The sequence below is a fragment of the Chiloscyllium plagiosum genome, unplaced genomic scaffold, assembly GCF_037043375.1.
Source record: "Chiloscyllium plagiosum isolate Xiang-an unplaced genomic scaffold, Cpla_swu_hap1 HiC_scaffold_31, whole genome shotgun sequence".
Taxonomy (NCBI): Eukaryota; Metazoa; Chordata; class Chondrichthyes; order Orectolobiformes; family Hemiscylliidae; genus Chiloscyllium; species Chiloscyllium plagiosum.
Genome location: NW_028270169.1, coordinates 84682402 through 84693973, shown reverse-complemented (window position 1 = coordinate 84693973; position 11572 = coordinate 84682402). Strand labels below are relative to the sequence as shown.

The 11572-nt window shown below is 40.6% G+C and overlaps 1 protein-coding gene across 1 annotated transcript in view; it reads left to right on the top strand.

Moving 5' to 3' along the window:
- The first annotated feature begins 2194 nt into the window (after window positions 1-2194).
- Window positions 2195-11572, top strand: part of LOC148142112 (putative G protein-coupled receptor 139) — a 28047-nt gene continuing 18669 nt past the window's right edge. Inside the window, exon 1 of the mRNA XM_087977046.1 lies at window positions 2195-2327. Within this exon, the coding sequence (XP_087833172.1) occupies window positions 2195-2327 (133 nt within the window). The remainder of the gene's footprint in view (window positions 2328-11572) is intronic.

Here is an 11572-nt window from a genome sequence, read left to right as displayed (position 1 = left end):
ATTCAGACATGTTTCTTACATGTGAGGTACAATCACCTTGCCGCAGAGATGTATGGTGACAAACTCTTTGTATTTACGGGAGGCTGAGATCAACTGATTTTTGCTATTAAGGTGGAAAAGGCAAATTGGGGGGAGGAAAGGACAAGATAGTGAATGTGAATATTCTTCATTGAATATCTTTTATTTCCACATGCATTTGTCTCCCTCTTTTATCTTTTATATATCAAAAAACATCTTGCAATCTTCTTTATTATTGCTAACAATCCGACTGTCTAATTTCATCTCCTCCCCCCCACCACCCCGATGACGTTTTCTGTTATCGTGGGTTGTTTTTTTTTAATCTTCTCAATCCTATGCATTCCCAATAATCTTTACCACACTGTGTGCGTTCTCTTTGCTTTCATGCTGCCCATGACTTACATTATCCACCTTGTCTTCCCCTGAGTATGTTTCTTATTAATTGAAATGAGCATCAGCTGTGCCTCTGAATTATCCCCAGAAACTACTGCCTTTGCTGTTGCACAACCTTCTGTCCTGGGCTGCCCTCCGCATCAACTCTGGTGTATTCCTCTCTCATGTCTTTGTCGTTACATAATTCAATCATAATCGTTTCACATCCAAACGTGAGCAACAGACCTAAGTTGATGGGGTGGAGGGGGATGGCGTTGAGTGTTGTAATTCGGAGAACGATTGCAAGATTGATGAACAAGATATAAAGAGAGAGAGATAGAAGTCAGACGCCCAGATGGGAAAATAGGGAAAACAAGATTTTTGACATAAGTAGATGTCCTTCTCTATTTGTTTTGGCAATCTCTATGTGCTGTATGTACAACAGAATAATATGTTCAAATGCTAGTTTTCATGCTTGGTCTGATGCCAGAAATTCAATCTCCAATAATATGGCAGACATCCACTGTTGGCAGAATCCAGAAGGCCAACATAATGATGTCGAGGTAGAAAGTTGATGAACTGAAGTAAGATGGGAGACCAATGGCAGAAATGGATAACACACATAGTAATAAGTTCGACAAACTAGATCAGGGACTCCCAGAGAGGGGGAATCCTTGACATAAGATTAACATAACATCTCTGCTGAATATCACATTATGTTTTATGAAGATTATGCGTCATGTGCATCATATTTTGATAAATGTTTCTACGTGGTGCATTCTGAATGCCTTGTGCGCATCCGAGCAAACGTACCTGTCTGCACACACACACTAAACAATATGGATACAAACAGCTGTTGTCAATTCCATTTCAAGTTATTCTATCATGTTTTCAATGTCACTCGACATTACTTCTTCCAAATGTTTCTTTTATTTCTCTAGGATATGTCACTTTATTCTTCTCCAGTCTCAGCAGCCATTGTCCACTATTCATTCATTTTTCTTCAGGTTGTCTTATCGATCCTGTTTCTGATCTTTCAATACCAAGAATCAAAACAATCGTAGATGTGACATTTATTTTTTGGTTCAGGCCAAAAAATCTGAAAACGAAAGGGTGTATAATCTGTGCAATAAGATGTTTGCAGTTTCAGAAAAAAAATTATTGAAGTGTGTCGCTTTAAAGACAAAATGTTGCATTGCCAGAGCAGCTAGAGAAAAGTTTGAAGAAATACGCATTTCCTGTTTGTGTTATGGGAAATTGTGCGCAGAGAAAGTTTTTGTTAGTTTGGCAGTTGTTATGGTTAAAGGTGCTTCAGTGAAGTACACCTCTCTATTGGCTCTTTGGACGTTTGGTGCATGCAATTTTGTGGGTGCATAAAGCAAGAAAATTAATGAACCTGTGAAGTAAAAACACCACCTTTCTCCATTATTTCTAACATTGTTAGAGCATTTAGAGATGGGTAACAAGACCAATAGCAGGCGATTTTAAAGTTGTTGTTGTGAAAGGCGTTGACTGGAAATGTTTTCTCAGTGGCTATGATTGATGTCAGTCTCTGTGGATACTAATCATGTCACTGGAGAGTTTCCTTGTTCTATTCATAAGGGTCTTCCTTCAGTGTGTCATCACATTGTATCTGCGGCAGCGTCAATGATAGGGAAAGGCAGTTCAAGAGAGAAGTTGTGATCGGAATCTTAGAATCATAGACTGGGATCTTACATTAATGGATGAGAATCTGAGAAATCTTAATGGAAATGAGAGAACAATGAATCAGAATCTGAGAACATCAGATTTGAATGTTCCAACAATGGACAGGAGTTTATTTTCGGCTCTTTATTATATTTCTGTCGATGGGAAATGGTTCGAAAAACGGATAGAATGTGTATTGATGATTATTCAGGCGGGTTATTATCCAATCCTCGCTCTTGTTGGTGTTCCGGGTAAGCATATCTGTGCCCATTCATTTAGTCTGCAAACCATTTTGATTGTTGTGACTATTGTTGTCAATATTTGGCAAAGATACAAAATATTGTAATTGCTTCCTATCTCAAACTCCATTCCTGTTCCACGACTTTCATAACCTTCATTATTTACAAACATCTGAGGAGGAACAAACGTGCACATAAACATGATTGGCTCAGTTATCTCCCACTTAATTTGTTCATCAATATTTCCTCTGTCACCAAACCTGTCGATTGCCACCTCCATAATTTCCCCAGTCTTCAGTTCTATCTGAGTGCTATTTCTAAATAAACCATCATATCCACCTTTCCAGTTGCAGTTACCTTCGGACCACTCTTCCAGTTACAAATATATTGATCAAAAACTTATTCTTGTCTCCAACTGGACTGTTTCCACGTGCAAAATGTGAAGCTAGTTTGATTCTAAGATTAAGTGATCACAGTTTGTGTCAGCTCTTTCCGGATAGCCTGCAAAGACACACGAGGCAGAGGATTGTGTATTTAATGATCATGAAGAAACAGATGAATTGAATTGTTTTGATTCGAGAACATTCAGAACGGGAATGGGTGCCTCGTCCAACATATTCCAACTTCAGTCCTCCGATGTATTCACTCAATGACAGGCCATCTTTGCAAACTGCAGACGGGAGTAGTTTAGTTCTGCTTCCAGGGAGGAACATACAGAAAATCTTCCAGAAATACTGCAGGGCAGAATGAAATGTCTACTGCAAATGAGAAACTATGGGTGATAAGAATTCGTAATGAAATATTAATTGGTTAACTAACTGTGTGAAGGTTGGTAATTTGCTGAATCAGAAGAAATCCAACCCAAAGTATTCGTGGAGGTGGCAATGGAGCTAGTGAAAGATTTATGGAGTGAAAAGAGCATGGAAACAGTCCCTTTGGTCCAATACGTCTTTGCCAACAATAATCCCAAACTAGCCTCGTCAGACCTGTCAGCGCTTGACCCATCTTACTGGAAACGTTTCCAATTTATTTACATGTATAATGCTATTTTCAACGTTGTAACTATAAGAAAGAATTATTGAAAATACTTCAAAATTCTTAGGATTCTGAAAACTGGTAATGAGCTAAGGTAACCCTGCATATTTAAAACAGTATTGGGAGGGTAAACAAAAAAAATGTGACAACAATATGTCAGTGCTGAGGGAAAAAAAGAGAAACCTTTTATCAGAAATGTGATAACGAGACATTTGTGGAATCGTGATATGACATGGCAGAGTCAGCCGAGCTCCAGGACGAAGACACCTTCTTTGAGAAGTCTATGGAGTCTGTGTTAGTTGAGGAATTCATAATTAGGAACAAGTGGGAGCGGTGTATTTGAATATGCAGATTAATTTTACATTTTTGTTGACAGTTATGCAAATGTCCACGTGTAAAGAGTAATATAATACTTGGATTGCATGATGGCAACGCAGAGAGCATAAATAATTCCCTTCTGTCCTGCTCATGTATCACATGTATTCGTGGTTGGAGCATAGCAATTGTCAAGGCAGATAAATGATTTCGATATAAGGAACAACTAGCATGATCTCTTTTTGGACTGATTAAATGTAGCAAGGTTTGTAAATCTTGTTTTCCAAACGCACAACCAATGTCCTTTATCATGAGTCACCAACAATATTACACCGAGGGGAATCAATAATGGGGATACGAAACGGTATAATATCCTTCATTGTAAGCTGATTCAAATATGTAAGAAAGGACACGAGCCTTGCTGAGAGAGTATTTGAATTACTGTGTACAGATTTGATCTGCTTTGTAAGGAATACCACAAAACCATATGGTGTTACCATAAAGAGATAATGAAGAAACTGAATGTATAATTTGTAGCGCTGTGAGAGAAGAATAGGTGAAGCTCAACAGTTGGTGGTGATCAGTTATTTGCAAAAGGGACATTGACAAGAGGAGAAATTCGGTACTTAACCAGGACTGGTATATTTGATTTATTGTCACGTGTAACGATATACAATAGAAATATTTGTTTGCGAGCAGTACAGGCAGACCAAGGATATGCAGACCATATGCACCAGACAAGATAATTATTTTGAAGATAAGCGTTATTTCAAGCTACAGAGTCTATTCAGCAGTCTAATAGAGCTTTCCTCATTCTCTGTATGCCTCTGCGGCATCCCAGGACGATTGAGAGAGAGGTACACCTCTGAATGAATACTTAAAGTTAATGTGCAATCGCTGTGCGACTCTGCACGTTGTTGACGATCCCTGAGATCAACTGCAATATTTCCCTTCTGAAACAGTCATGCATTCTTTAATTACCAACAGTGTTCGGAGGGTAAGTCAGGGTTAAATATAAGGTCGGGGAATGGGTTTGGGTGGATCACTTTTCGGATCGGCCGAGTTGGACTTGTTGGGCCGAAGAGCCTGTTTACACACGGTAGAGAATCTCATCTCACAGTGGTCTGACCTCCATAGAGAAGACCAGCCTGCCTTCTCGGAGATGGAATCTGCGTAATTCAGACTTTGCACAAGACGTTTGGCTTCCTTCCTGACTGTTCGAAAACACTGCTAAAGTAGCACATGTGTACCATGCGCAATAGAAGCACGAGGAACAACGTGGAGCAGTCTATCTTTGCATAATGTGCTCAATTTCTTTGTCATGTTGAAATATTCTGTCCCTGTGCAAGTAAGTCGAGGGTCTGAATGGGCTAATCCTTGTGCCTAATTAACAACTTGATACCCTGCCTCATGTGAGGATGCTGTCGTTTTAGGAGGTTGGTTTACACTTGTTTCTTTTAAGAAAGGGATTGAATGTGAACTACCAAATTGGCTAATTAAGGCCACTTGAATAAACAAATTGAGAGGCCTTGAGATTGTTTTAAAGCAGCTTGAATAGTGTGGCCAGCTCTCATAGATTAGGCTTCCTGACATTTGGTTTCTCATTAGCATCAGAGGCGATTGGGTTTTCAACAGAGTTGTAAGCTTCATTGAATGTCTCCTGGATGCTACTATCTCTGAATTTTCTATGGATATTATTTTCCTCCTGGATTGGAGAACTGCTTGTGAGAATTTGTGTCTGAATTTTCCTTATTGCCAAGATGTTTCTTTATAGGATGTAATTTTATTGGAAGAAATAATTACTAATAGTTACTGCATCAATTATTTGTTAAGTTTTCTAATACAATTAGGTAATCCTCGATTCCCCTGTCATTGATTTTAATTTATCTAATGTATTAAAATAATCACGTTTTGCTACATATCAAGCAGTTTGACCATTCGTATTTCATCTGGCTCAGACATTTTACATCTGTCGTTAAAATTAGAAAACGGTAAGGTCGAGTGTACGTTTGAAAACAATTTTGAGGGGTTCTGGTCTTGTCCACAATACTACACCCCTTTTGATCGTGTTTAGTAGCCTGGAGCGACTGAATTGGCTTTTTCCTCTTCTTGTCCAGAAGTTTCAATGGGCTGAATGAATCTCTCATGTTCCTGTGAAACCAATGTGAGTTGCTGAATGAAATCATTTTTTTTAACTTTGAACATGTGCCATGTCTTTTATTACGTTTGCACGGATGTTACGTAATCTTGAACAGCACAAGCGTGAATATTGTCCCAGGTTTGCTGTACGTGGACATAGAGTACTTCAGGAGCTGTAGAGTAACCATTTGTTCTGAGAATTTTGTGTGTGATGTTCAGTGAACGCGCACACTTCTGATGTTATGATGGGGGAAAGACATTGAAGAAGCAGCTGAAGATGTTTTTGCCGAGGAAGCTACCTTGAGGAAAACCTGCTGAGATGTCCTGAGACTGAGAGGATTGATGCCTCCTGAACACAACCATCTTCTTTTGTACTTCAATCACTTCAACCAATGGGACATTTACACTGATTCCCATTAATTGTTCGGTATCCTTGATACGATCCTCAGATAAATACTGCGTTGGAACGTGGCAAGGCATTCTTTACCCTGATTTGTAGCTGTTTTGTTCACGGCAATAGGTGCTGGTGTGGGAACAGGAAATGTTTTCTTCAACCTCAGATTATTGAATGTCAGGAATTCTCGCTTCCAAGAGTGAGAAGAGTTAGATTACTAAAAGTATTTACGTAAGAGCTACGTGGCTTTTGACCTATCAGAGAGTTGAGGGTGATGAATAATTGGGCATTAAAGAGGATTTGAGACCTAGACCAATCAGCCATGATGTTATTGAAGGGCACGGCAAGCTTGTGGGGGCTGAATGCACTGTTGCTCTTTCTGATGTTCTCACATTCTGCTATTGGAAGGTTAGTGGATAGTATTTACATGCTCGTTCAGTTTTTGAATGCTGCAATCGGGAAAGCAGAGGATTCTGTGACTCATCATTTCCTGAGGCATGGGGGCTTTATTCACAGTTAACCTGGGTGAATAGTATAACCATCAAGTAAACTACAATTTGTAAAGAGAGATGAGGGACCTCTTTTTTTAGCAGCGTGGTTCTCTAATTGCCTTTTCTAATCTATCCAAAACGTGTGCAACAGTCTTCAGGAAGTGATAGGTCTCATCTGTTTCTGTGCATCGGGTCACACATATAAGTAGCATCCAACTGCTCGTGTCTACCAGTTTTGAAGGGCTGAATGGAACATAGGACTGAGGAGCAGGGATGACGCATTAGATACATTGAGTTCCGCACCAGGCATTAAGATCATAGCTGATCTGGTAGAGTACTCCGAATCACTTTTCCGTCTGAATCCCATTATCTTTAATTCGTTTCTATGTCAAATGTCTAACTAACTGAGCTGTGAATGAATGTAAACATAGAGGCATCACAGACTTCCCGTGACAAAAATTCCGACTCGAAATTGCATTTTAGCATCTCTCCTCATCCTTCTTATCAAATTGGAGATGTCAAATCGTATGTAAATAGACCATTTTTGTCCAACTTGTCCACGCTGACCAGATATCCTAAACGGATGTTACCCCATATGCCTGCATTTGGCCCATATAACTCAATCCTTCCTGTTACTGTACACATTCAGAAGGCTTTTAAATGTCTAATTGTACCAAACGCCGCCACTTGCATGGCAGCGCATTCAGTAGAGGCAACATCTTTTGCATAAGAAATTTGCCCAGAAGGTCCCTTTAAAATCTTTCCCCTTTCAGCTTCAATCTATGTGCTCGAATTTTGGACTCGTGTTCCTTGGGAATAAGGCCATGGCTATTCACCTTATCCATGTCCGTCATGATTGTGTGCACCTCAATGATGACACTCCAGCACCTCCAATGTTCCAGGAAAAACAGCCACAGCTTATTCAGGATCCACATTTATCTCAAATCCTCCAATCATAGCAACACCCTTGTAAATATTTTCTGCACCATCTCAAGTTTAACAACATTGTTCCTTTAGCAGATCATCCCAAATTGTACACAGTCGTCTGAACGTGGCCTCACAAATGACCTGCACAGCCGCATCATGACATCCTAATTATTATGTTGAATGCTCTGACGGCAACAAGACCAAACGTGTTCTTCACCAGCCTCTGTATCTGCGACCCCACTTTCATGGAACAATGCAATTGCACACGTAGGGTTCTTTTTGCGGCAACAATTCCAAGAGTAGCACGATTATATGTGTGGGTCCTGCTCCAATTCATCTTCTCAAATATCCAAAGCTCACATTTATCAAAATTAATCTCATTCTGCCACTCCTCGGCTCATTGGCCCATCTGATGATGGTCCCGTTTTATGTTGAGGCGACCTTCATCTCTATCCACTACACCATCTATTTTGATATCACCAGCAAACCGATTAATCATGCCGCTGATACGTTTTTCGTTTCAGTGCTTGATTACTTCACACAATGCATCAGATTGAGTCTCAGCAATGCCATGTACAGAGGCAGAAAAACATCCTTAATATCATAGAAGATACCCTTTGCATGAAGTGGTATAACTCCATTCCCTTTCCGAATCACTTTATGCATCTTCAGACTAACTGGGTGTCATTTATGTACTGGATGCACAAATCCCTCCGTATCATTGAATAGTGCAATCTTTCTCCAGGTGCATAATTTACTTTTGTTTTTGCCTTTCTGAAAGCAAAGCCTACACACAACCCACATTGCTATTATTCTTTTACAAGAAGTTTGCTCATGATCCTCCTCTGTCTAAATCCCATTGCAAACATTCTGTATCCAGTTGACGTCTAATTGCATGACTACCTTGTTGTCCTAGGAAACCGAGCACCAAGCCACTCAGCGCCTTTGTCCAAGTCGTTAATCTCGATTATAAATTGTTGAAGATCTCAGACTGATCCCTTCTAAATTCCATTAGTAACATTTTTCAATATGAATTTAAGCAAGTTCCTCTTCACTGTATTTATCTCTTCACTGTTAGGCAACCAGGTCTACACTGTTCTTGCGTAGTAGAGTAGAGTCCAGTGCTTTGTTGCTGCTTGTCAATGTGTGCTCCTGTGCAAGGGACCTGGATGTCCTTGTGCCCGAGTCACAGAATTTTAGTCTGTTGGTGCAGCATGTAACTAAAATAGGCAAATGGACTTTTGTACTTCATTACTAAAGGGATTTAGTGCAAGTTGCAGCTGTATAAGTAGCTGGCCAGACCACTGTGGAGTATTGTGTTTAGCGTTTATCCCGTCACTTTGTGAAATAATGTATTGGCAGTGGAGGATGTGCAGATGAGATTAACTGGGTTGATTTCGGAATTGAGAGGTTCAGCTGATGAGGGGAGACTGAGTAGTCAGTGATTATATTCATCGGAATTCAGCAGAAGGAAGCGGATCTCATAGAAATATTAAAAAAAATACGTTAATAAACGAATGGATAAGACAGAAGCAGGGTGGATATTTCCACAGGCGGATGAAACTAGAACAAGAGTGGATAGCCTAACTTTTAAGAGTAGCAGGGTGAGCACCAAATGGAGGAGGAAGGTATTCACTCAAAGTGTTGTGAAGCTGAGAAATTCACTGCCAAGTGAAATAGTTGAGGCGTCCTCATTGAATACTTTTCAAACTAACACAGATAAATTTATAATGAATCAAGGAATTAAGAAATATTGTGAGAGGGTGGAAAAGTGGAGCTGAGGACACGAAAAGATTACCCATGATCTCATTACATTGAGGATCAGGCTTGAAGAGACAGACGTCCGCCTCCTGTTTCTTGTTCTCGTGTTCTTATGTTCTTATATTCTGAGTTTAGCAATACTCCAGTAGGGTCAGTTGTTGTCAGATCATTTGCTAGACGCAGTGCTGTCAATGATCCTTATTCTTGAGAATTTAAAGGAAAATAACAGAATATGGACTAACACATTAGTAGAACGCTGTACTGACAAAAATGCTATATTTCAGATTAAGCTATAAACTTAGTCGACGGGGACAGGCGCTGGATGAAGTCCTGAGACCGATGGGACATGTGGCTTGTTCGGGTCAGGTGATAAGACAGATTTACAGTGAATGTGAGAGAGCAGAGGCAATACGCTGGCATTTATCCTGGCTGAGTCGGGAAGGTTATTCACGCTTGTCCTGTATTGTTGGAGATTTTGACAAACCACAGTTGCTACACTGATCTGGGTAGTGAGCGCAGACCACGCTCAGGGTGTCTGCTGGCGTGGACTTGTCTGGGAAGACAATGGTCTTCCTCTGTACTAGCCCATCCACCACGACCATCGTGCACCTGCTATCGTGGTGTAATTGCCACTTATCTACCATTTGACCCCAGTTACAAATCTGCAGAAAAATCTCCATCATCCGAACACACATTAAGATCCCAATTACCTGCCATTCCTTGAAACACTGGCCCATGTTGCAAAATGCAATCCAACTGTCTTAATTTCAGCATCCTGAAAGCTGCGAACACGTCCTATCATGAAACTTTACCTCAGTCTCTACTTCCCTATTATTTTCTCAAGCCCCTCCCATTTGTTGATATTGAAACTCTTTCCACCGTCATCTCTCTCTCTCTGACAGTGAGTTTCACACCCCAGCAACCCCTGTCATGGCACAATGGATTTATAGAACTGTAAATGGATGTTAACTGCACATCCTGTCACATCCATCATGAATCTAACACAGTGTCACCGAGCAATGCACTGGGGTTTTCTGCACATCGATTTATGTTCGAATAAAAACTGTTCCAGGTTTACAGATCACTTCAATAAGGTTCCCTGCACTGCTCCACGCGCTGAACAGCTATCTGCTCCGAGTTTATAAATCAATTCAATAGTGAATCCTGCATAGTGTTCCATTCTGTAGAGATTGATGTTGTACTGATCAGTGCGTGAACCTGGGCTGTACAGTGTTTCTCATCTGGATTTACGGTGTCTAGATTGGTTCTGTGAGATGGATTGAGAATATCATATAACGAACCACATTAGCTGATGCTGCATTAGCTTTACAGCATGTTCTCAATCGTGTGTATGAGACCTTCAAACCTTCACTACTCCAACTAATCACATTCCTTCTAAATCTTCAACATTTCTGCAGCTTGTTCCCCTTTGCTTAATTATCCACTTTTAAGACAATAATCAGCCCTACTGAATCTTATCAGAGCCTTTGCTATTGGTTTCCCTCGATTTTCAGGTTCCATCCTTTTGAAGATCAAAAACAATTTAGGAAAAAATATGTGGCCGACGTTCTTGTTCACTTTCACGTTTTTTCCTATGTCATGTTCCATTTATATGGGTTTTCTGTCGCTTTCACTCACGCCTTTGAACTTGGTCTATGCCGAACAACTGAACACATGTGCTTGTTCCTCTCAGCTGGATGGGTGGTCAACAACACGAGGTGGTCCCTTGTGAATTGCTCAAAAGACCAGACATTTAACATGTATCTGAGGGGCTTCTGACTGACTCCTTATTGAAAAAAGTAGTGGAGGCGCTGTTGACGGTTTGCTGGAGGTTGTGCTGTGATTTGCCTCAGCCATTCAGGGAGACAAGGGGATTCGATGACCAAGTCTGAACGGAATACGGGGACTTCATTACAGCATCTGGGTCTGAAACATGAACAACCAATGGAGACGAGGCTTCAGAAAGGGGAAACTCTGAAAACAGCGTGAGGATCTGTGTTGGAGTGTGTGAATTGGGTGGGAGAGAGAAATCTGCCGTATCCACACCGAGTCAAGAGGAAACTGTCAAAGTTTCAGTAAATCTGACACATGAACATGCAGTGCAGGATTTATTGGACAATCTTGAATAAAGGCTTCCCCTTTGGTAAAAGGCTCAACACACCCTGCCCTCCACCTCACCCAACCAACCACAACAA